Consider the following 26,776-nt stretch of genomic DNA (forward strand, 5'->3'; position numbering starts at 1 on the left):
CATGGTGGGCAGGGGTAGCTGACAGGGCTGTCTGCTGTCACCCTTGTTGTTCGCGCTGGCGACGGAACCCAATGCTGTGCACGCCAGGTCAGGCTGCTATTATCAGGGGCTGGTGGTGGAGGGACAGCTACAGCACATAGCGTTATATGCGGATGACCCCCCCTACTGTTCCTGGCCAACTCAGAGGGGGCCCTACAGGGAGCCAAGGAACTTCTGGGTCTCCTGGGGAGAGTTGCGGGGCTCAGAGTAAACTGGGCCAAATCGTGCCTTTTTCCTGCATGCTCGGGCAGAGACGGGTCAATGGAAGCAGAGGGCGTGCCTTGGGAAACCAGGTGCTTGCCTTACCTGGGCACTCGGATATACCATGACCATGTAGATCTTCTAGAGGGTAACACAGGACGCGCTGTGCGCAGCACCAAAAGCACCTTTGAATTCTGGGGTACCCTTCCATTATCTGTGGCGGGAAGGGTGGCATTGGTGAAAATTATTACATTACCCAGGCCTTCTTCGGTACGCTCCAAATCTGGATCCCACCTAAGATCTTTGCTCAACTCAATAAAATGCTCACGGGGTTCTTGTGGGATACCGGGAGACGGAGAGTGGCTCTTACCACTACGATGAGACCCAGGGCGGAGGGGGGTTTTGCAGTGCCGGATTTCAAGGCCTACTATCATGCAGCACAGCTACAGTTGTACACGAAATGGATGGCAGGAAGGCTCAAAAATACGTAATACCTTGGTAGTCCAGACCAGAGCCTGAGCCTTCTATTCCGGGTGCTTCTGCCCATGAGGGAGAGAGCGGTTCACTCGGACCTACAAACGGTCCGACAGTGTTGGAACAGATTAGCTAGGCGAGCGCAGGTACGGACCCCATATGCGCCCGAGATCCCGTTGGTTGTCTGTGAGGTACTACCGCATGGAGGGGATTGGGGCAGGTCGCGATTATGGAGTGAGGCTGGGATCTCTACTATAGGGGATCTATTTGAAGACAATACCTTGCTCCTTTTCAATGATCTTTTGGAGTGCCATGACCTCTCAAGAGGTGATTTCCTGCTACATGCCGCTCTGGCGGCAGCCATCCGAAAGCATTGGCGGAACCCCAGACTTCCCTGGCCTGTTAATATGTAGTCATGGCGGCTGGTACTTTCAAAGCAGTCACTTGCCTATACAGGCGTATCACTCGGGGAATGCGGCGACCCCCAACAACATTACGTCTCAAATGGGAGGAGGACCTGGGTGAGGTTATTGACGAGAAACCCTGAGGGGAACTTGTGGAAAGGGCCTGGAAGAGCTATAGGAATACACGCTTCCAGTTAATTCACTTCTATGTTTTGCACAGGGCGTACCTTACCCCGGGCAAGATTAATGAGTACTTTGAAGCACGGACTGTGTGCCCAAGATGTAATTTAGAGGGTGCAGGGCTTCTCCACATGTTTTGGGAATGTCCACATGTTCTGGGATTGTCCACATCTGGGAGAGTTCTGGAGGGGGGTGACAACTGGGTTGGTGGCCACGACGGAGATAGAGTTGACACCAGGTTGTTGTTTGCTGCAGTGGTTTCCCCAGAATGCCAGGAATAAAGTCACTAGTAAGTTCATAGATCTGGGGTTAGTGTTGGCTAAAAGGGAACTCACCAGTCATTGGAAAGCGAAAAACGGCCCAAGTGTGATACGATGGACAAGGGAGCTAGTGAAGTGGGCGGATTGTGAGGGGGCCTTCCAATTGCAGATGGCCCACCGCACTGGGAACTAAAAAACGCTGGAGATGGCATGGGTGGCACTGATGGACCTGTTGAAACACCCGACTGACGATGCTGTTGACGACCATGAGGGGGTGGACCCGCTAGCGGGAGAATGATCTCAGGGTTACCTTGTTGCCCTGAGGGAGTCCACTTGCTGGAAAAGGCAGACACGGTAAACATTTCATCCAATTGCACCGCTAACCAGAGATCAGGGGCATAGAGCCAACGATACATTGTTGGACGGACCAATGCCCAAGTACAGATCCTTTGACGAATCAGCTGCATGCCTGGGGGGTGGGGACGGAGAGGGGTTTGGAGGAGGTTGGGGGAGCGGGAGGGGATTTGTTGGGTGTTAATCGCACAGGGACAACAGGTGGGATTTAGGGCTGATAAAGTGCACTGGCGCACACTGCAGTATACAGAGATGAGGGTGGGCACCAGGTTCGGGTGTGCAGTCCCTTATTTCCTCGACAGGTGGACTGACAATAGATACTGAAGGATTATCCTGCATTTATTGTGTTCAAATGAGTTGAATATTGAGATGGACATTATCTCTAGCCACAACACCCTGTGGACTGTTTTCTCTGTCCTATTGGGATTTAATAAAATAGGTTTACAAAAAAAAAAAAATCACAGCCAAAATGTCCTGGACTTTACACTCCAGGTGAAAGGCAACAAACTGTACCACATCCAGAATAGCTCAAATTAACGGACGCGTCAGCGAAGGAGTCAGGTGTGACTTCTGGTGGTAAACCCCAGCGATATTAAGAGGTTCACCATCATTTGGAAGTGGACAACTGCCTGGGCAAGCCAGACTTCATACGCCGGTTGTCAAGGTAGGGACAGACAGTTACCCTCAACCTCCAAAAGGTGCGCTTCAACCACCACCATTACTTTTGTGAACGCTAGAGGGGTACTCGCGAGACTAAAAGAGAGCACTGAAAACGTAAAATTTTCCTGACCTACAGTGAACTGCAGGTCGCATCTGTGGGCCTGTATGACAGAGATGAGGAAAGGAATGTCCTGCAGGTACGAAACTACATCAGTTTTTGGGGTTTAGAGCAGACAGGACCTGGGTAGTATGAGTATCTTGAATGTGTACTTCCACAGGAAGGCGTTGAGAAGGCAGAAATCTAAAATTGGATGAAAGCTACTGTACTTTGGTGCAAAGAAGTGGCTGGTTCATACTTTCAAGGCCAGAATCCTCTCTATGGTCTCGTTGACCTAAAAGGTCTGTACTCCCTGCGGCAAGACAGACACTTGCTCCTCTATCAGCCATCCAGATGGTGGTAGAAGGTGCAGCAGGACAGAAAGAAATGGGAGGGCATAGTCCGATTGACAATTTGGAGGACCCAACTGCTTGATATCATTGCTTGCCACCCTTGGAGGAAATGCCAAATCCTGACCCCTCCCCCCCCCCCCCATCCAGGTGATGTGAAGGACACAAAAAAGAGTCTTTGGAGCTGCGGTAGCTAGAGGGGTGGAGGACGGAGTTGTCCATTGTCCTTGAAGCACTCGGTTATTGTCTTTGTGAGATGTGGCCTCGGACACACAAAAGGACTGGGGAGCCTCTTGGACTGACAGAGGTGCCTAAAGTTGGTGGTACTGGAAACCACTACCTTCGTCTAGAAGGGGAAAAACATTTTGATCAAAGTGTCTGGAGGACCAGACAGGCCCAAAGAACGTGCTATGACCCTGCTTTCCTTAAAACCTTTCAGGTTGTGTCTGCTTTCGCAACAAAAATGCAAGAGCCATAGAATAGCATCCCTCTAGAGATGCCCGGAAATCCCTGGAGAAGACTGTAGACCTCATCCAGGCATTGCGCTGAAGAGTCACAGTTGTACTAATTGCCTGATCTCAAAAACGGGTTCCGTGCAGCCAGAGAGGATTTCAAATTTCAAATTTTACTGCATTGTGGCCATCCGGAATAGCTTGAGTCACAATCTGCAAATTTATGGAACAATCAGAACAATTGGTGACCAAGTTGAAAGAAAGGGATTATCCAATTAAAACCATTAAGCAAGCCAGGAAACGTGCTTTAAACACTCCACGTGATGTCTTGCTGGAGAGGAATGAAAAACGAGTGCCTTCCTGTAGTAACAACGTTCGATCCTCTTTCGACAAAAATGAGGCAGATAGTGAGGAAACACTGGTCTATTCTAGATACGTCCTCCAGTAAGATGCCACCTCCACGGTTCGCATTCAAAAGAGCACCCAATTTAAAGGATAAACTTGTTCACACCCGCACACCCATGACAACACAATTAGTCAATCTTCCATCGGGTCATTACCCATGTGGGGGTTGCTCAGTCTGCAACCTCACTCAGGTCACTAGAAGTGTAATTTTGCAAGATGGTAAAACTTGGTTTTTGAACAAGTTTAGTAATTGCAACACAGTTAATGTCATCTATAGGTTGTCCTGTAGCTGTGGGTTGCATTACATTGGTTTAACATCGCGGAAGGTGAAAGTACGCATACAAGAACATTTGAGCACTCTTAGGGCCAAAAAATTGACAACCCGATTGGTGCAACATTTTAACAAGAAACATCACGACCAGAGGGATTTGAGATGGACTGTACTTGAGAGAGTGGTGGGTGAAACATACAATTTTGACTCAATTTTGGCAAGAAAAGAGGCGAAATGGATTTTCTCAGAGAAGGCAGGTCAGATTGGATTGAATGACTCAATTGAGTGGAACAAAATCAGCAGACGCTAAAGAATAAAACGCCTTGTCTATGTGATGATTATAGATATCAGCGCCCCCTCATTTAGAGGTCTCTATGTTCAAACATTTTCATCTGACCCTTTGTCAAGTACGAACTCATATTATTGTCTCTTAGGATTGATGGTGCCAGGCTGATGCAAGCATTGTGTTGTTGTTTCTTTGATTAATATCAGGGGTGCAACAGAAGAGGCAATGATGGAAATTCATTTATTGATAATCAATATTTGATAATATAGATAAGTACTGAACCATTGAACTAGTGTTCACAATGACTAAGGGTGATTGTCAGAATTGGTCTGGAGTTGGGCATGTTGTGATAAATATGAAGTGATGACTAAGGCATGGCTGTTAAATTTGATATATGCCTTTTGAGTATATACATGCTCCCTATAAAAGTTTTGATTTTCATAACATTTGATGATAAACTTAGTTTAGAAATTTCCTCGTGAAAATTCACACGGGCTCGTTTTACGCCTTGGTACTGTCTCCGCTTTAAGATGGCCACCAATTGTGAATGTACTGATGTATAGCGATTTTAGATGGTTCGGCGCTAATGCATGTTTGGCAAATTTGATATACATGTGTTCTTGGTGAAATATTTTTTACAATATTTGATAATGGATTCAGTTTAGGAGTATTCTTGTGGAGGTGTACACGGATCTGCTCTGTGTTACGGTTCTCCCTCCACTTTAAGATGGCCGCCAATTTGGATAGTATTGACATACATCCTTTTTAGAGGACGCGCCGGAAGTGGGGCGTGGCCTGTCACGTCCTTAAGCCGAGCGTTTGTGAGCTCAATGAGGGAGCTGCACACACGCCGGTGGCACGTGGCACGGGTGAGACGTGTAATTGAGGGAAACTGCTGCATGTATTGGCATTGCACTTGGTTTTAATAAGCTGTGGATTTTTGGAATTTGAAGTTAAAGTTGCGATATATGGGGGAGTAGCGTATTGCTGTGCAGCTTTGGATTGGTGATTTCGTGAATTTGAGAGATCTGATTGAGGCACACCAAAATAGAAAAGTCAATGAAAGACCAGTGTTTAGGACAAATTGAATACTGGTTTCTTCATGTAAAATCATGGTTGCACGATTCGCTGACGGAAAGGGGGCTTGATGTGATATTTCCTATTTGTTTTTGGAAAAGCTATGTTTTATGAGTGTTAGAGCAATGCTTTGGAAAGATTATGGTTTGTAAGAAAATTACAACAGTGAAAAAGACGAAAAAGACAGGTTGCGAGATAAGGATTCCTGGTCTTATATATTTACAGGGGACGAGACAATTGGTAGTCACCCCAGGGGCACGTGATCAGAGGACACATGTTCCATTCCGAAGACGGTTGCTGGTATGAGAAGACTTCACAACCTCTTGGTAAAGATGGAATTAAGTATACTCTCTCAGAACAAATTTGTTGAGTCTATTAGTGCATCTTGACGGTCAGATGGCTTTTATAACTGGCATTCCTTGTGTGTTTTTATTATACCATCAGAGATTTTAGGTGAATCGCACGTGAAGTTGATTTGGAACCCCAATAGCCCTGAAGAAGTTGCGTGATGGTTCGGCAACGAAACATGTTGGCACTATGGAATTGATTATGGTTTGATTGAAACCATTTTTAATCATGAGAGCTTACAGCATTTAATAAAGTTACGTCAAGCTAGTAAGCACTACCAGTTTTTAATGGTGAGAATTAGATTTCCATATTCTCACTGGGGTCCAAAGGGCACGTATAAAAGCACCAGGCACTGCTAATTTTTTCACCACCTCATTTCACTGGGATTGTGTATTAAAACATTAATTTTTTTTGTTTTTCACATTGAGTAAGAGCAACCTATGATAAGTGGGTATGCCGTTGAGTACCAACCAGCAACCCCCCTTGGTGTTACTACCGTGAGGTGCTCTTTCTCTTCCCTCACCTTTTTTCTAGCTAATTTTTGGTAGAAGTCGTGCTATGATGGTCTCTATGACACTTTTAATTTGATACACCACGACCTTGTGAGTAGTGATAGGGAACACACTCTAGGGAATCAGAAAGGATTGGAAACCTTGTTAGGGTCGGCATTGTAGGATTAGGTGTATCACAGGGCAGGCCACTTGTTATAATGTATTGAGTGGGGGGCGGCCGTGCTAGTTTTTTTTTCCCCCTGTGGCTCCTATTGTGTTAGTGGACTGACAGAGGTGCCTAAAGTTGGTGGTACTGGAAACCACTACCTTAGTCTAGAAGGGGAAAAACATTTTGATCACAGTTGTACTAATTGCCTGATCTCAAAAACGGGTTCCGTGCAGGCCAGAGAGTATTTCAAATTTTAAATGTTACTGCATTGTGGCCATCCGGAATAGCTTGAGTCAGGGATGGCAGAAGGTTGTCCGAAAAAGCTTGAACCGCAGTGTCCCATAGGGCAAGAAAGTAGCAGCCTAAAAAACAACTGTCGTTTACAAACAAAGCAAGGCTCGTGCATGTTATGTTACAGGAGCTTATATAGCGCACGACTCACCCGGGGGCATGTCGGCGCTTGACTAGAAATTTTCCTGAAATTAAAATAAGACCAGAGAGATTAGAATAAGAAGGCTTTTAGCTGCTTCCTAAATGTGCTATCAATAGCAATTTTGCGAAGGGGATCTGGTAGCTCATTCAAATATCTTGGCGCTAGATACGAGAAAGATTTTCCTCCAGAGCGACTCAGCCTTATACGCAGTACTTGTAAGAGACCCCGCGCCCCGGACCTAAGATTTCTGTTAGGTACGTGTTTAATAAGTCTCTTGGAGGTATTTAGGACCTCTTCCGTTAAGTGCATTGTATGTGAGACAGCAGATCTTAAAAAACGATCTCTTTCTCACTGATAACCAGTGGAGTTCTCGCAATAAGGGAGCCGAGGCTGTGCCCCCTGAGCGATTCAATACCATCCTGGCCGCAGTATTTTGAATCACCTGCAGTTTGCTTAGAAGGGTCTCTCCTGCCCCTGTCAACAAGGCATTGCCATAGTCCAGGCGGCTGATAACCATTGCCTGGACCAAGGTTTTGCGATGGGTTGTAGGCTTAAAGGGGAGGATTTTGCGCAGCAGATGCAGGCTATAATAGCAGGAGCTGGACGTCGTGGCAATGTGGTCTTTCATAGATAGAGACTGGTCTAGTTTTAGCCCTAGATTTTTGACACATTGAGTTGGAGCAGGGGCTACTCCCAATTAAGCGGGCCACCAGTCATCAGACCAGCTAGCTGTGGCTTTGCCCATTAGCATTATCTCGGTTTTGCCGGGATTCAGCTGGAGACAGGTTTGCGTCATCCAACTGGAGAGCTCAAGCATTCCTTTGGCAAACCGTGGTTTCTCTGCTACTATGTCAGTACCAACCGAGAACATAAGCTGAGTATCATCAGCATATGAGATGATCTCGAAGCCTAGCTGTTCCGCTATCCTTGCTAATGGGGCCATATAAATATTAAATAGGGTCGGGCTTAGGCAAGAGCCCTGAGGTAAGCCTCTGTCTAAGCTGATTGAATCTGACAGGTGTGGTCCAAGCATAATTGTTTGTGTTCTACCGGACAGGAAGTTACGCAACCATTTTAAGGCTGTTCCCTGGATACCACAGGAGTCAAGTCTCTTCGCTAGCATTTCATGTGAGATGGTATCAAATGCTGCGGAGAGATCTAGTAATATTAATATTACCGATCCCCCTTTGTCCATTTCTTGCCTGAGCGAATCCATGACTGTTAAAATAGCAGTCTCGGTGCTAAAACCCTGTCAGAAGCCCGATTGTGATGGATCAAGAATTTCATTTAGCTCCAGATATTGACTTAGTTGTTTATGGATTAAGCTTTCCAGCACCTTACCCAATAGAGGTAAAAGGGAAATCGGACAGTAGTTGCAGAGTTCACATGGGTCAGCTGTTGGTTTCAAGATAGGACGCACGAATGCTTCCTTCCATATTTTTGGAATATTCACAGATTGTATGGATGAATTATACAATTGGAGAATAGCTGGCGCACAACTGGTAGCTAAGAGGGCCATCATCTTAGGTGGACAGAGATCAGTAGGTGAGCCAGATTTTGCTAAAGCAAGTGCTTTAGAGACTTCCTCAAGGGTAATAGGTTCGAAACAGTCCAAAGTGCTTCCTGCCATTTTTTCCAGGTCCACGTGTCTGCTGGACCTATCAAGATCTAGCGCAATTTTAGATGGAAAGTTGGCGTAGATTCTGATGATCTTTTCTTGAAAGTAACTTGCTAGCTGATTACAAAAATCCTGTTTCTATGGGAGATTGCCTGCAAGCTTGGGGGGACACAAATTCTTTTACTATGTTGAAAAGGGCTTTTGGGGCATTAGTGACACCTTCAATTTGATTGATGATAAATTGGCGTCTTGCCAATTTTAGATTTAAATGATAAGTGGTCAGAGTTTGTTTATACTGCATTCTATCTTGTGTTGCTTTACTAATGCGCCAAACTCTCTCCAGTCTCTTACATTTGGACTTTTCCGTTCTGAGATCGCTGGTGTACCAGGGGGCTGATGGACGGCTTTGGGACCGAACCGAGCATTTTTTTAGGAATCACTGCATCCAAAGCAGTGACGAACGCCTTGTTAAAAACCTCCAGTGTCAGCTCATTTCCCATCTTCATTTTCCCCATTTCTGATTGAAAAACCTCCTCAAAGGCTTCAACTGAAAGATTGCATGAGAAAATGCGCTTGTAAAAGGTCTCTATCCGTTTAGAATTCACGTTTAAGTGAGTGGTAAGAAAGGCGTTAGGATTAACCTTATTCGTGGACACCTGCACCAATAAGCAATCTGGTGTGGAATGAGGAATAAGGAGATCAGGGTTATCTGGTGCTGGTTCATGGCGCTGAGCAAACTGCCTATTGAGGGTAGTCCCAAACATGGTTTTGTCTAAGTGGTTATCTGTGAGGATTTTGTGAAAGGGCTATGGAGGTTCGGTAGGTATTTGACCAGGTTGGAGTACCTCTGTGAAAACATTAGTCTTCACCTCCGTAGAAGGAAGTTGTAAGACCAGCACTTCTCTCACTCGCCACACAACAGAAAAGGAGGCACTTTCTTCAGTGGCAGGGCTCAGAGGAAAAATGGGGCCAGTATCTAGGGAACTATCCAGGCTTCTAGCATCTTGTAGTTCCTCAAACCAACTAGTCTAATACTGGGAGACAAAACCATTCCCTTCTTCGAAATTGCAATTTTCCAAATCAGCGTAATAAACATTGTATAAAATCTGAGCTCTTCTGCATCGCACGTTATCAGAATCCAAAGGGTTGCCGGCTGGCTGCACTCCAATTGGATCATCGCATGGCCTCACTCGAGGTTGGAGTGAATCCACTTGGAGTCAGAGAGCACAATGGGTTGTGAGCCCATGTCCAGCATCGACGCAAAGGGAACCAGTGTAGCAGGTGGCCATAAACCCAAAGTCAGCAACAGAGCCAGTGCTGAACCCGAAGCAGGTTCAAGAAGAACAAACTGCATCAAAAGCGAACCCACTTGTGGAATTGCGTCTGGAGGTCTCTAAGGGCGCTTGGGGGCCAAAGACACAATAGAAGGAACTGCCAAAGTACTGAAAATGCACAGCAATGCCTCCCTAAAAGTCTCTACCTGCTGCATTATCACTGACAGACGCAAGATCAAGTGGTACAGTGATGCCCTTTCTGGAGTTCAAGACTTCAACTGTGACGAAGATCTGTCAAGGGAAAGGGACCTTCTTTTCTACGGTTCTGGTGTGGAGTCTACCAATGATTGGTGTTCTGGTGCATCTGGTGGTGGTCATTGCAGGCCCTTGTGTTGTACTCTGAACCTAAGGTGCTATAGGCATACCCCTTCAGAGTCTGCCCCAGGCACCTGTATGCAACAAGCCCTGTGTGGTTTGAACCCTGTTGTCTTGTAAGGTGACCCCCTTCCCTTGCATACTGGAAAAATGTAGGTTTTTTGTTAAGAAAAATTCTTGAAAAGACTAAGGTGTGAAAGCAAACCCTTTATTGAATCTTGCACCGCATAGGCAACCAAAAGTGAGCAATTGCAATCAACACCAACGCAACTGCAGTACTCCTGTGTGGATTCCTGCACAGATCCATCCTCCCTACCACTATAATGTCCTGATATGGATAAAGCACAAAACAATTTCATTGTCTGATCTCTCTTATGTTTATAACAATTTTTATATTTTTTCTTTTTCTTTACATTTTTTTTCCTTCTGCTATTACTTCCATTGCCACTCCTCGAATTTCAAAGCTGTTCAGAACTGATTTGCGCATTTTATGCATTCTCTTTTTGCATTAGATGCTCTATGGCATAGGTAGGTTTTCGTTTGATCATTCTTGCACCAGAGGTGAGATGTTCAAACGTATTGTAAGTAGGCATGCATACATTGAAAAAGAAAAGAATGAATTAAAAATCTCTTTAAAAAAAATAAAGACTAAGAAGTAAAAAGTATCTCTGTATCAACATCTGAAGATGCGCAAAGAAAGGAACTGATGTCAGCACACATGGGTGGCAATTATATGTGGCTCTGCAAGTCACTTCCGGTGAAAAACAACATTAGAGGGGAGCGGCATAATGCCATCTACCAGCACGAAGTAGTACTGCTTTAAAGGTTCCGGATCTAGTTGGACACCTGGGGAATATTCACTAGGTGATGAATCTGCTGTTAAAAAGTACCCATCACAGAACCACTTTAAGCACTAGAACTGTTCTGTTATCACAGCCCTCTGAAAAACGCAACCTAAACATATCTACCTGATGTTCTTTTCTTTCACATATTCCCACATTACTGGGATCAGATTACATTTGAATGAATCTGAAAACCCCTATATGGCAATAAAAAAGTCAATTGTAGGTCAGAGGGTAAAGTTGGTTTACAAGAACCAAGACTACAGACGTTCTCTTAATTTCTGCACTTAAAAGCAAGACCAGAAAAGAAGAGCACTGACCTTTTTATATCGATCAGCCAATTAGTATGCAGTGGCACTCTCTTCTAGTCCATAGGATCCCTTATATTCCAGAACTGTAGGTTCAGTTTTACCTAGCAGCTGGATCACAAACTGATTCTCAACGCAATTTGTTATAGAGCATTGCACAGCTAGTACCATGAGGCGTTATGTTTGCATATTAACATTCTCCTTCCTCCCTGCAGGTTCACATACTTATCAGTGCACACTTTCTTTTTAAAAAGTGTACGTTTTAAAATAAGCCCATCAGTGTGATGTTATGGCCCAATGCATAGGGACAAGGCAGTAGGATGTTGGACAACAAGAAAATCCTAAGGACTAGAAAAAACACAATCATGAAATGCTTTTGTACCCCAACATCCTGGCTCTCCAAGTTTCCATTTATAATTAGACAAAACAGAGTTACTTTGGCACAACAGCAAAGCCATCTATCGAGCTACACAACATTTACAGACAGAGCCCTCGGATAGTGTTTCTATCCTTCATGTGATACAGAACATTCAAGATCAAACATCAGAAAGCATTGCTAGGTCACAGTCTTCGGCTTCTGACAGAAGACGTATAACTTCGGTTATACATGAAAGGTACTTGGAAACACTGGACAGCGGAGCTATCACTAAGTTTACACAGATAAGCAGACTTTGCCTTTAGATAGCAGACCTACTCCTCAGGAGTTAAGCTTGCAACTCTGGGTACTGTACAAAATACCAACTGCTCAGGTGGCAAGCTAATATTCAACTCCAATCTTTCACAGCAGAGTTAAACATGGGTTGTGCACATCTTGTAGACACTAGATTTTAAAAGCACAAGTATCCTAGTTGGTTCCCACAACCTATAGGAGTCTGCTGTGAAACTACAGAACTCTATCTCAAATTACATATAACTTACACATTTGGCCCTCACAGAGCAGAGCTGGCAGTCAAGTGAAACACAACAGACAGCAAAAATATACATGTCTAGCTTTATCAAATTTAAAGGATCAGACCCCTCCTTTCAGGTGATTGAGAACTCTCAATGCACTCTTTAGACAGCGCAGCTAACCCACATTCACAGGTAACATGGTTCTATTTGGCTCAGAACTCATGAGGGTAGATCGAGCGGGCTCCAAAGCACAGCATGGGGAGAGGATGTGTGCAGACTATATTTAAAAAGGGTAGGGTACACATATAGACCACAGCGGTCCAAGTATGGGTAGAAGTAAGAAGTAGGGCAAGGAAGGAATAATAGGCTTGAAGGCAAGGGAAACACAGGGATCAAGGATCAATATGGGCAGGGAAAGAAAGGGTAAAACCAACAGCTAAAAAAGCAAGGGACAACAAGAGTTTTGGCTTTTATGGCTGCCCCAGTGATCCCGAGCCTGCACGCCTCTTATACCATTCACCCGCTTCTGTTTTAGAAACTGTGCCCCCCCCCCTTGTGACTTTGACTTTCCTTGCTCGTGTATCCTGCTCCCGGCTTCGCATACACGGACTGTTTGACCCTTTGAATTTTGCTCTGCCCACCATTTTGTTTCTAGCCGCAGTCGATTCCCAGGACCGTGACCCACCAGGTTGTTTTCGACCTCTGTACCTTCCCTTCGTCTAATCATGTAAGACTGTAGTCCCTTCTCCCTTTTATCCTTTCTCCCCCTGACGATCCTCTGTCATATTTTTCCTCCCGCCTTTGAGTGTCTGCATCGTTTTCTCTTTTCACCCGACTGCCTTTACTCACTCCCCCCCCTTAGATCCCCTTTATCCCCCACCTATTTTACTCCTATTCCTGACCCCTTTCCCTCTGCCTCTTAGATGTCATTTACAGTATATTTTCTGTGAAAAAATGTTTATTTATGTTTCGTGTTACTCGCGGTTGCTCTGTTTTCATTGACATCTTTGATGCCTTTTCTGATTGGTATTCCTCTCTCCTCCTTGTCCTTACCCTCTTCCCAAACCCCTTCCTTTCTGCGCTCCCCCTCTTTCTCCTGCCCTCGGAATGTTCTAGGTCATCGCTTAAACCTATTCCTTTACTGTTACTCCTCTTGTTGCCTCTTTATTAGTCTTCTCATTGCCACCCACAAGTATTCCCAGATCCTTAACACATATTTCGGTTTCTTTTTTTATATGTAATATTGTGTAATTGTTTTGTAACTTGGTCATACTGATACTCTGTAAAGAGCTCTGATACCTCCGGGTCTAGCCAGCGCTATATAAAACTCTTTAAATAAATAAAATAAATAAATAAGAGGAATACAAGCCAGACACAGCCAGGGAAAGAGGGAGCAAACGTAGGTGGGGGTCTAGTGCAAAAGAAGGAACAGAAAGCAGGGATCAAGGTCTAGTAGAACTAAGGGCAAAAAGTAGCACACAGGGTTACAACAGATTGGAAGGGAGATAGACAGCAATGAAACTGTTGAGAAGGAGGTGCAGTGGAAAGAGAAGATACAAGTAAAACATTAAACGTCTCATGCAAAAATTGCAGATGTGAAGGGAACGATGGCCACAAGGGCAGGGAAGGAAACTCTAGTAGGAAGAATAAGCATAAGGAAAGTTGGAGGGTTGACTCTATACAAACCACTGGCAAGGATGGTTCTGTTTCAAATTCAGTTTTAAATTTCTTTCCACTCACTTAACGCTAACTTTAATTTAAGTAGTTTCCTGTGTGAAGAATACCTATGCCATATGAATTTTTGATCCAATGTCTCTAACAAAGCAGCTGCTTGATACCCTATAAAAAGAGTAGGCAGAATGGGATCAGACAGGGGCAGGCAAACAAGCATCAGAACAGCAACAGTTTCAAGAAGGGCACAAGGAATAGAGACCCCAAAGCCACCTGGTCAGGAACAGAAGGCCCAGACAAATCAAAGGAGGAAGTGCAAAGAGCACAACGTCACTCCAGCAGAGCAGCCCCTCTTTATCAAAAGTAAAAAACATAAGGTCCTGTGTAGCATGGTGAAGAGGAAGAAGAGGCAAAGCTAAAAGGGCATGAAATCCTTGGCAACACATGGCTTGCAACTCCTGGACGACAGCAAGTTGTAGATCCCAGGCTGCCAGCAGTTCTGCCAACATGTCATTCACATCATGGGCACCTGGCCAGGCAGAACAGAAAGTGCAGTCAGTGGCAGAAAGGCTGCCTCTCTCCCACTCACCATGCCCACAAGATGGGACAGACACAGCAGCCATGCAACCTCTCCCTCCAACAACAGTGAAACCATGTAGTGTGCCAGGACCTCCAACATAAATGGAAATGTAGCCAGAGGCAAAAGATGAACCAAGAGGTAAAATGGGGTGGCACCACAGTCATGACAAGAACTGTAAGCCAGGCCATCTAGCTTGCCCCTGAAAAATGTACAGAGGCAAGGAGAGTAGAACTGAACCATAGTAGAGAGGGGAAAAAAGGCATAAGGGAACATTAAGGGGGTCACGAGCAGGAGGAAAAGCAAACCAAGCAGTAGAAACTGACAAGTCATGGATAGAGAGAGGAGACCAGTGTGACTGTAGGTCACAACCATCTCCCAAGGTCATGGTACGGCGGTCACTCTGCGATATCACATATGTGCGGATAACACATTCCAGGTTGTTCTTAGAAGCGTCACAAAATGCTAGTATTGGTGAATTGCAAGAAAGATGGAATTCTATTTCCAGTCCTTGTGACTGGAAGAGCTCTGCATGGAATACCCTCTTTTTTGTATATGCCTCTTTTAATCTAAGAAATTGTTGAAAGGAAGACTCCTCAGACTTTGTAACCTTCTTATGTCTTGGTGGGTCTTTTCTGATGACTGCCTGGATGTTTTTGGAGGCGATTTAGCATGTGGCCCAGATTTCCAGTTTCACTGTGTTTTGGGAAGACAGCTTTCTTAATTATAATTGGAGTGTTTTGAAGTTTAAGTGTAAACTGGTCTTCTCTAGTCTTGTACTTTCCTCCAAGTGGTTGTTTTGTACTTTTTATTGGACTGGCATCTTTCTTTATGATGCCTGTGACACCAATGAATGATTATTTTAGCTCCACCACCTAAGGATTGCATTATTTTAGTAGGAAGAATTCTAGTTGCCATTTTATATGCCGCCCCTCTGAAGACCTATGTATTTGCATCTGCTGTGGTTCTCCCATGTGGACATGTATGGTACACTATCCTGTTGATTCAGAAATGTGGGTTAACCGTTTTCCAATGAAAATTCCTCTACTGTCAGAAGAGTATCTGTGAGCTCATGGAGAATGCCTTTATATGTTGCTCACAATTTTGCACAAAGCAAACAGAAGAAGATGCGGTACCTCCAATTCTGGGCATCGAATCTTGATCCTGAAGTTGAAGCATACCGTCATGTTCCAGGCCTCAAAAGATCTACTGGTCCACTCGCTATAGCTAGTCAGCTTTTATCAGGGAATCTATTTTTAGGGCCTACTGTCCCGTTCTGGCACGAGAGCTGAGCTACAAAAGAACAAGTGTTCTATTCTTTCATCCTTCTCTGACTGCGAAGTGAGAGGATTTTGTAAAGTGAACCATCTGACAACTGTTGTGAAATGAAAGGCTGTAGGAAGTCAGTTGCTTTTCTGACCCAATATTTAAATAGCTTGTAAATGAACAGTACAAATATATCAAAATATATCCGCAATTAGAAAATCATTTTTTTTGTAATTCACAAATGTGATGGAAACTAAGATTTTAATGGCATCAAAACAAATCAGAACACTTTACTTGGTGATCTGCAAATTATAAATATTTGCAGAAACCTAATTCAAAATATTGTATGCTATATAGTTTCATCAGTAAAATGGCATGCTTGTGAGAAACTTTGTGGTCATTTCAATTGAAAATGAGCTGACAGTAAATGACTGCGACACCATACGATTTGGTTGTATATCCATTAAAAGTGAGAGTTTTTAAACCTGAACTGAGAAACATTCTTGCCACCGCAAAAGTTTATTCTACTAAATCAAAAGTTTTTTGTACAACAGACCTGCTGAGCTCACATATTCAAAGGTGCTCTCATATGTGATAATAAAGAAAAAGGTGGCTCAAGGAAATAAACTATTTGCCCAGAATCACACAATTTGAGACCAGTTGTCGGGTCACGAGCATTACAGTTAGGTCAAGCAGATTATTGAAGTCACTAGACCTGCAGATTTGATAACATTTTTAATTTTATGTGGCCTATGTTTCCTGAAAATATTATCCAGCAAGTTTTCTCCGGTAAGTTATTCTTTATATTTTTGTCTCAAAAGGTGGGCAATTTTAGATTGTTGTGTTCCTAGTAAAATATAGCATTCCATAATGTAATTATTTAAAGGTACGACTCTAAAATTGACTGTTCTCAAACTCATCATTGACTCTGCAAAATCCCTGGGATTCACCATAAACAAACACTAATATGCAGTCGCACATCACTAATGCCACCAATTACCAGATGAGTTTACTAAGGAAACTTAAACCCTTCCTCCCTCAGACTGACCTAAAAATGGCAGTGCAAGCCCTAGTGCTACCAAGATTAGACTATGGAAGCACCACTCTTTGCGGTCTCCTCAAATACAAGCTGGCTCCGCTGAGGGCTTCTCTTAACGCTGCGGCAAGACCGGTATCAGGATCTTTAAGAAACAGCCACATTTCTCTGACCTTGAAAGCGCTGAACTGGCTGCCATATGAGGCTAGAATACAACTAAAGGCGGCCTGCATGACCCATAAAGCACTACATAACAATACACCCAGTTACCGAGCTCTAAAACTAGAACGATCCGGAGGATGCAGACAACTACGAAGCGCGAACTCCTTACTTCTGAAACCACAATCCTTTCATAAAAAGAGAACTGGCTGCAGGGCTTTTTCAGGGATCGCTCCAAAGATTTGAAACTCCTTATCTCCAGTGGTACGGGGAATCTCTTCCTTTACCGCATTCAAAAAAAGAGGTAAAAATACTCCTAATGAACAAATTCGCGTCCTAGGACTTGATTCTATGCTGACATCGAGTCACCAATACGATCCTCATATCACTGGCTAACTCTTGTGGATTGAAAGAGAACATTATATGCTTGTTTATTTCCTCAATACTGACCTAAGGCTCAATAACTGTATATAATATAATGTTCTGTTGCCCTCCGGGATCATCATATGTTGTCTACTTGTAACCTATGTCATCTTATATTATTTACCTCTTTTGTAAGTAATGATGAATATCAAATGCGTGTTTACTACCTCATTTCGTAGGTCTTTATAACTGTATACTGTAAAGCGTGGGTCATGTTCGCGCAATATAAAACCTTATAAATAAACAAAACTATCTTTGCAGGTTCAGAGAATGTTTTCTTTTAACTGTAGTGTAAAAGTAATCTCATGATGTGGCCTGTATTAGTAGGGCTTTGTTTGTAGTACAAGGACCAGGGCAAACTATTTCTCTCTCTTCGGTTCGGTTTTCACTGATTTTAGTTTTGTTCTTTACATCTGTAGGCACTCTTGTCTTGTTTTAGGTTGCCTGATTTGTTTATACGGAGGTATCTGGTTATTCCCATCCATGGTGGAGCCTGGTTAATGTGAATCCCTATCTATTTCATTTATCAAGATGTGGGTTTATTGAAGTCTACTTTCATCTCTGCCATCTGTGCTTGCTGGTGTCTAGATTAAAGATTGTACAGATCTAAGAGAAGGCAATTTCACATTGGCCAAACATCCATGTGATTTGAAAGGTTTCTCTCATTGAGATTACTTGATACTTCACTGCCATCTGCAATATATTTATTTCTACACAGACCACAGCAGACTATTATTACCCTTGTTATACTTGTGGTCCGGAAAAGATGTAACTATGGTCATCCTTGAATAATCTAAACCATGAATAACCATGTATAGATGGAATAACACATTTAAATTATAATCGCATAAATCAAATTCAAATCAAACCATAAATCTGTGAACACTACTGTTTTTCATATAACAAAAATGTAAAAAAAAAAAAACTCAAGAAGCTGTAAAACACGTTTTCCAGCATAAAGCGTATCACTTGAGCTCATTTCCAGCAGCATGGAGAAACATTAGGCAGTTGGACAGTCTACATTGCATCGTGCCTTCGGGAAACTGAAAAAACAATGCATATTTTGGAAACCAAAAACAAGCCAAAACAAACACAAATTGGAAGAGCAAGAAGTCAATTTACAATGACTGTTTATTTAATGTAACTTATTAAACACTCACCACCTGGATAAGAAACTCTACTGGAAAACCGCCTATCGTTTCACTGTCTGAAGTAGTAGTTGGATGTTTCCATGGAGACTGGCCTAATAAAGGGTCACTGTCCTACACAAGAAGAAAACAAGACTTATACAACTTTTTTTCTTGTGTTCAGCTCAAGCAATAATCCTAGTTTCTCTACAAGCGCACAATAAAAGCAAGCATTGTAAATACCGGTCATTTTAACATTTGTATAGTGAAAAGATTTTCTTAAACTTCAGTAGGAGACACAGAAGAGAGGACATGACTTTCAGTTATTGCAGATAAACTCACAGTCAAAGAACATGTAAAGCATAACCATTAACACTGAAAACTTTTCTCACACGAGGAGGCACCACACAGGCAACAGTTGAAGTTTTCCTCAGGGACAAAAACAAGGATCCTTCAGTCACAGCTGGTACAAGGGAGTTAATTGTAGTATACGCTTCCCTCTCATAAAATAGACAGTAACCACTGCCTGACCAGGTACCGTATGACCAATGGACGGAAATGTTACTTACTGTGAGAAGTTGGCCTGGTATATGCTGTTCACTAATTAAAGTGACCACCTTGTACCATGCCAAGCAACCCTTATGGTGTGGTTGTAAGTCAACCTTTTCGGACTAGCTGCCCTGGTGGTAGCGTAGGCTAAGCAGTCTTTGAAGCTAAACTCGTTAAAGCGTGTTAAGCAAGCTGTTTTACCATATGTAACCCCCCTTTATACCAATGAAAGGACACCACACAGATATATATTCAAAATATATATGTATTTATTACTCAAAGTATCCCCTAGACTCTTTATGAGCACAGGAGCACAAATCGTTAAACAAGAAAGTATCACAATATACAGAAGTTGCACTTTATATGGATAGGCCCTGGTGGCCGATCAAACCATATACTAAAATAGTGGTATAAGTACCACGTCTAGGAAAGGGAAAAGGCCTAGGGCCTCTAGAATCGCTGGGCCTACAAGGAGCTAACTTCAGTTAGTGACCAGGAGGTCCACGGGTCGCGTGTGCAGTGAGGAAAGTTACACGCGGGCTCCCATAGGTTTTCAATGGGTGCGTGAAAGTTCAAAAGTTACTGCTAGAAGGGTCTTCTGGATGGACTACGAACTTAAGACTTAAAACACAGACACTAGAGGTGTTTCTCTACACTTGGGCACTGGAGTGCCAGCTTTACCTCACACACAGGAAGCGGGTGCATAGGTCTCGAAGTGCGTCGGGTTTCGTCTATCTGTTCAATGGAGCCTGATGACAAAGATGCTGCAGGCGGTCGGTCCAGAAGAGATGCGGTGGATCCAAGGGTGGATCGGAGTTGTAGAAGACCTGAAAGCAGAGGGGACAGTGTTCACAGTCACTAGCCAGTGACCGGCGTGGCACCAGGTAGGTACCAGGCGATGTCGGGTGCAAACAGGTGATGAGGGGTAGCTTGTCTCCACAGCCACGTGGTCCCTGAAGGTCGACGATGTCCAGGAGTCGGTTCACAAGCTGTCCCGCGCAGGCTCTCGCTGTCGGCGACTCGAAGGAAGCAAACAAGCCTTGGCAAAAGCAGGAGTCGTGGAAAATGAAGAAAGCTGGTTGTTCTGACCAGCAAGGTCAGAGGGGCTGCTCCTTTGGAGGGCAGCCGGGGCCAGTCTGGAGCAACCAGACCAGCATCGTAGTTTTCAAGGTCCGTCGCCAAAATGGCCACTAGCCAACGAGCCAGGGACCGGGCAGGCGCGCCGAGATGCAAAGTGCAGAGGGGCCCCACGCAGATCGTGGAGATGCTGGAGGGCTCACCTTTGGTGCAGATGCTGCTCGGATGTTGGGCTTCTCAGGACCCAAAGCACAACTTGGAGGGAGCCTCTGTTGTCGCGCTTGCAGCTTGTCGTGGGTCTTTCAAGATGGCTGGCTCCACGTGTCTCGGTGCCTCCACGGGTTCCTTCTTTTCAGGGACTATGGATCGGGCGGTGAGAGGTCTGGAAGTCCAGGTCTTGTCGGGCTCTGGGCTCGGGCTCCGGCAGGAGGCGGCGGAAAAGCAGACGTCGAGCAGCTGGTTGGTGCTTGCGTTAGCAAGATGGTCACTCCGACCATAGGGGAGATTTCCTTCTGTCCTCTGTGCAGCAGAGCGTCGAAGTTCCCGTCTTCTTCTTTGTAGTAAGTTGATTCCAGGATGTCTGAAGTCTTAGGACACAGCTCCTACCTTTAAGCGGATTCTAGGGGCCGGACTACCTGCCAGGTCCCTCCCTAAGGGTGGGACCAGGAATGGGGGTGGTTACACCCCCAATCCTTTGTCCAGCTCGCCCCAGGTCCGGGGCTGGTGTGCCCCAGGACCGGTTTGAACTGGCATATGCACCGAGGCTCCTTGTGAGCCTCAGGCATGTCTGATTCTATTCAAGCCCTACCTGACCAATACACAAATTCCTGTCTGGGGTGGTGCTCGCACCTCCCCTGGCAGGAAACCCTTTGTCCACGTCTCCCAAGCTGGAAGGACTCCCAGCAGCAGGAGGGCAGACTTGTGTCGGTGGTGGCAGCATCCATTTTGTGGAGCTGAGGCTATGTCTGATTTTACCCGGGTTTCAGGATCTGTACATGTCGTGTCCCTCTAGAAGGGTGGAATGCTAACCCCGTCGCCAGAATTGGCGAGGGGTTAGTATTCCAATTCGCATGACACCTTACTCGACATGTTTTGATAAAGCCAAACCAAAGATAGCATTTAACCGCGAGGTTCATAATGCACTTAAGAGTATATGGTATGGCGATATCTGGAAACGGTAGAAGGAAGTTGTTCCGACCACTGCAGACAGGCTCAGCTCATGCCAGAGCACCATCTCACATGTAACCAAGCACTCTGCCTTCAGGATTGCTAAGGCCTGCTATAGGAGTGACTTATAGATGTGTCCCATTTAAGGTTAGGTATAGGTATACTACACCTAAGTAAGAGGTGGTTACACCAACTTACACCAGCTGAGTGATCAGCCAGTTGTGTCAAATTGTTAGGCCAGGCCAGGGGTGGCACAATACATGCTTCAGCCCCTGGTAGGCCTTAGATACACCAATACCCTGGGTACCTAGTGTACACTGGTACAGGGGCTCACAGGGTGATCCAATTCCAATTGGGTATGCACCTAGGGTACATGGAGTCCATTTTAAAGAGAGAGCAGATGGGCTGAGATCCTGAATGGCAGGATCTCAGGCCAACTAAGTCGAAAAACCATCTAGACACTAGGCAAAAAATTGGGGGTAACCATAGTCAGATATCCACCTTCCTACACTTACTTACTCCTAGGTTCAACCTGTGAGCACGATCTCTGAAAGATAGACAATTGCCACATATATGCGAGATCCCGGAACACAACTACATTTAAAAAAAATGTTTTCGAATTATCCAAATAAATAGAAAATAAGACAAGTCGTCTTTTTTAGAAAATTTACTATACGCAGCACACTTCGTTGAAAACACCACTCTATAAAAAAGTGAAATAATGAAAAAGAAAGCAAGAATGACTCCCCCAATAAAAAGACTACACCTAGGCCAAAACAGATCCTGCCCGAATACGAATATTGGAAGCTGCATTATGCCAACATACCCAGCAGATGCTAGAGAATTCTGGAAGATACATTTTCATAACTGTTCAAAATCTGGCGCCCCAAAATTGGGGAAATGGGTGGTGTTATACAAATTCAGAGTGAATATTTAATTTCCAGGGTGTGAAAGGTCTTCTAAGTGGAGGAAACACCATTGTTTGAGGGAACACCTCAAGGAAATCCTTAGTTACTAGAACAGTGAATATCCTCGAGAAGGGGACTCAAAGGTAAGTGGTGATGACAAATCACTTCATTGTAATGGAAGAAAATTATACACTAGCCAGATAAAGAAGATGTGGCAATACTGCCTCTTCCTGGCACATTATTGGGTACACTTTCCTGCAGATACATCAAATGCAGGACCTGTTCCATTTGGACGCATAGGACGATCTTGTGCATGGGTATTTTGCCACTCATGGCCATTTTGCCACTCATGGCCATGCAGTCATCCTGCAACTTCAAGATGACATACTACAAGACTTCAAGAGCCACGCAGTCAAGTTAGGTGATAGAAATAGCAGACCACTGAAACCGAGGTTTACACTACACAATGAAGGAAAGGGAAGACTACCACCATGATGCGCCTCGTCTTCAAACTACATCCTTATTCGCATCAGTTTATGCATCACATCACCATTCTTTGGTTCTCTTCTCATTGTTCTACCACTTTAAGCCAACATCACAGACATGTGATTGAGACTTAGGTCTGATCATTGATGTGTGGAAACCCCCTGTTTTATCTGTCTGCATGCAAACAGTTTGCTGCAGAACAGCCTGGACACTTACTCAAAGGGTGTTTTGTTAATTGTTTACTTGCATGTAGCTTTAGAATGCTGGTAAATAAACAGTTGATTGGCATCTGTATTACCACAATAATAAAAATTAAAAAAATCAATTACAAATGTCTTAAAGAAGCTTTTGATGAAATGATGCCTTCACCAGCCCATTGTCTAATTAAGGGTACATGTATAACCCCGTCATTCACAAGAATTAATAAATGAAGCATCCCCATGACCTTCAAAAAAGCTACAGAAATTATGTTTAACGGAAATGGTAACTCCTTGTACTGCGAATGTATCATTCCACCCTTATAACTAGGCTTTCCTGATTTCAGTTTCTATTTTTGTAACTTCTGGTGTTTTTTTTTAGTGTTTTCAATACCTTTAAAAAAATTTTTTAAAAAGTGGTCATCAGTGGTTACAAATTTTCAGTGTTTTTCCCGTGTTTTTGGAATGTTTTGCTTTTATTCTTGTTTTCTTTCTGCACTGCACGTGTATAGACAGTGTACGTACAGGGTATATGAAATCCAAATAAAGTTTTGCAAATCAAACTTATTGTAGTACACCATACAATACTTTTTTAGTGAGTCTTTGGTTAAGTGTGCTCGCTCTATCCTTTCCATGTAAATGTTAATCGTTAAAAAGCCCTCTCAACATTGGCATTGGAGATGGGCAATGCCAAAACAGCCAGTATACAATTTGCCAACTCTGGCCATTGACATAGCTTTCTATGCCAATACAGGGGCAACTGAAGATTGCGATGCTCTGGGACAGGTTCTGCAACAAATGCGTTGAACTGGGCTCATATGTCCTCAGTTATTGAAGCGTCAAAAATGAAGAAGTACTTTTCAAAGTCCTGAGAAAATTCCCCTTTACAAAAGGGATCTAGAACTTGTGCAGGGTACCTCAGTGAGGCTTACTTGACTTCAAATGCCATGGTTGGTGAAGGGACATTTCTATGCATCATCAATATGAGACCAAAGATCCTCAAATTTCTTGCCTTTGGCATCATCACTAAGCAAATATTCTGTAACGGTCACCACATGGATAATATAGCATTCATGACCTCTAGGACTAAGAACCACCGGCTAAATGACAAAGTTGGGATGACTCTTTCTTTGATGCCACACAGCACAATATGAGAAAAACTTGCATTTTAGTTACTACACATAATATAACCGTGCACCAGAATGGACTACAAAATCAACAGCATTTTCCATTAACTCTGAAGATTGTAAAGACGCTTTCAGCATGCCATCTAGCAAGTGGCAAGGATCTCTTACAGGGAAGCACTTCAGCTCAGGTGTCTATTTTGACAGGTCTTCATACAGCTTTGTCACTTACATAGCTGAATTACTGCATATACCAACAATGTCACTCCAATCTTTGTTGAACTTGGTAAAAACATTTTGCAGCAGAATTCCAAGTGACACTGCGTTCCATGTTTTCCAAAGTCTGATGTCATGTTTTCACCACTATCTCAAATGCTTGGTGACAGCACTCTTTTCACATATACCAGTTACTACACCTTGCACTGGATGTTTAAAGTCTGGGGTGTTTGACAATTCACCTATCAATACGGATTTGCTAGAAAAGGGGGCTGATGTCTCAAAGGGTTTTACCCATTCTCTGCCTGTGGGTAAATGTGATGGTACATATGGGAAAGATTATTATGAAACCAGCCATTTTACCTATCAGTGAAAGAATCAAACATAGCCAAAATATCAAATGTGATTTTGATATTTCCTGATTCTCTACAGTTTCTAAGATAATTAAATTTGAGCTAAAACATGCTTCTAAACCCAGCATCTTTAGACCAAAGACTACAAAATTCAAAAAAGCAGAAGGAAGAAGAAACAATATTTTAGTGACAACCCTAAACAACAAAACTCAAGCAGAATGTTAGCCCAGTCTTTCTTGCTGCTGCCTTGTATAACAAAGTTACATTGTTTTGGCCCCTCCAGGAAGAAATAAAAATGGCTTTCACTCCCATTTTCCTTTTATTAAATGTCATTTAGTTTGTGGTCGCAAGGTGTTTTTTCAGTGCTCATATGTTTACACTGGTGAGGGCTATTTTCCATTCGATGGGGTTTTATCAGTTATTATAGGTTTAAACCTAAAACTGGACACCCTACTTATAACATAGGAAACTTCTTTGTTTGGCACAAATGGGAACAAAAGAATAGGCATCTCGAAATAAAGCACAAACTCAACTTCCTTGCTGTAGAGGAGGAAAGGTTTAATGGAAAGACAACATCCTGAATATTTCCCTCTTCAGGCACAGGTTCCTTCTTTTCAGGTTTATAATAGGACACAATTCCTGCATGAGATCCTAAATCAGAAAGGAGCGAAAATAGACAACTCTGCTCTGTTGCTCTTTGGTACCAGGTTCTATTGCATTCTTTTCCAGCAGCAATTGAGTTTCCTGAACCAGTCATACCACAAAAGCAGGGTTCATATCCTTCGGTGGAAAATAGGAAGTTACCCATTCCGTGCATTATCTAGCAGCCACCTTTACTTGCAATTTCCTGATATGTAGAGATAAGAAAACTAGTTACTTACCTGTCTCTTCAGTTATCCAGTATTGGTATCTTTCATAGATTCACATGCTTGTATCATCCCGCCGTTGAGGTGGGAGTCTCACGGTACAAATAAAATAGATGCATAATAGTAATAAAATATCATACAATAGGCTATAATGGACAATAAAGTCACTACACTAGCCTATCCTTGTCCTTTTGTAAAAAAGAATCAAATTTGGAACACAGCGAATCAGGCTCCAGCACCCTCTTGAACATTCCACAGAGGGGCAACTCCCTCAGATTTTCGTAGCACAAGTGACAGTAAGTATAACATAGTAATAAGGGAAGCCTCTCCGGGGAGGAGGGTGGGTCGCATGTGAATCTATGAAAGATACCAATACTAGATAACTGAAGTTACAAGTAAGTAACTTGCTTTCTTATCCAGTATTGGGGTATCTTTCATAGATTCACATGCTTGAATCAGAATAGCTAGCAGTAAAAAGCTTAGTTCCTTAGCGGATGGTGGGCATTATACAGACTACATTAGACACCTTGTTACTTATACCATATGCCATATCACATGAGAGAGACATTAGTAACATTAACAATTACAAGAGACAGCATTCAAAAGCATGAAACAAGATAGTCACCTCTCAATAGAGACTTACCTTATTTGAAAAGGCTGCGTAACACTGCTTGACCAATTGCTGACTCAGCTTCTGTAGCCAGATGAAGACAGTAATACCATGTAAAAGTGTGTACATTCTTCCAGGTTACAGCACGGCAAATTTTCTCCAACTGCACTCCGACAAAAAGCGCTGTAGATGATGACACAGCCCTTGTGGAATGAGCTTTAGGCTGCATGGACAGAGGACTTCCAGCTTTAGAATGGCAAAATTGAATCGCCGATGCAATCCATCTTGCAATTGTTGACTTTGTTACTGCTGTACCTGGCTTTTGACCACCATAAGATACAAACAACTGATCCGACTTCCGGATGGATACAGTTCGTGATAAGTAGAATTTAAGGCACCTTTTAATATCCAAAGTGTGTAGAGCCTTCTCAGCCGGGATGGAAGGACTTGGGAAAGAAAGTACGTAGAATAATGGGCTCATTAAGATGGAAAGAAGATGGAACCTTTGGAATGAATGTAGGATTATTTCTTAGGAGAACATAGTCATTGGTGAACCTTACGTATGGTTGTTTGTTTGATAGTAAATGCCTGAATTTTGTTGACTCTCCTAGCAGAGGTAATCGTCAACAAAAGAGCAGTTTTCCAGGCGAGATATTTAAGTTCAGCTTTGTGCACAGGTTCGAATGGGTGCTCCATGAGCAGTAA

General features: G+C 43.5%; 1 protein-coding gene across 2 annotated transcripts in view; it reads right to left on the reverse strand.

The window, feature by feature from the left end:
- LIN9 (lin-9 DREAM MuvB core complex component) overlaps positions 1-26,776 on the reverse strand; it is a 490,456-nt gene that overhangs the window by 130,350 nt on the left and 333,330 nt on the right. For both annotated transcript variants that reach the window (XM_085610417.1, XM_085610416.1), the window contains one exon: positions 18,552-18,653. In XM_085610417.1, coding sequence (XP_085466543.1) covers positions 18,552-18,653 — 102 coding nt within the window. The remainder of the gene's footprint in view (positions 1-18,551; positions 18,654-26,776) is intronic.

The sequence above is a fragment of the Triturus cristatus genome, chromosome 6, assembly GCF_964204655.1.
Source record: "Triturus cristatus chromosome 6, aTriCri1.1, whole genome shotgun sequence".
NCBI lineage: Eukaryota > Metazoa > Chordata > Amphibia > Caudata > Salamandridae > Triturus > Triturus cristatus.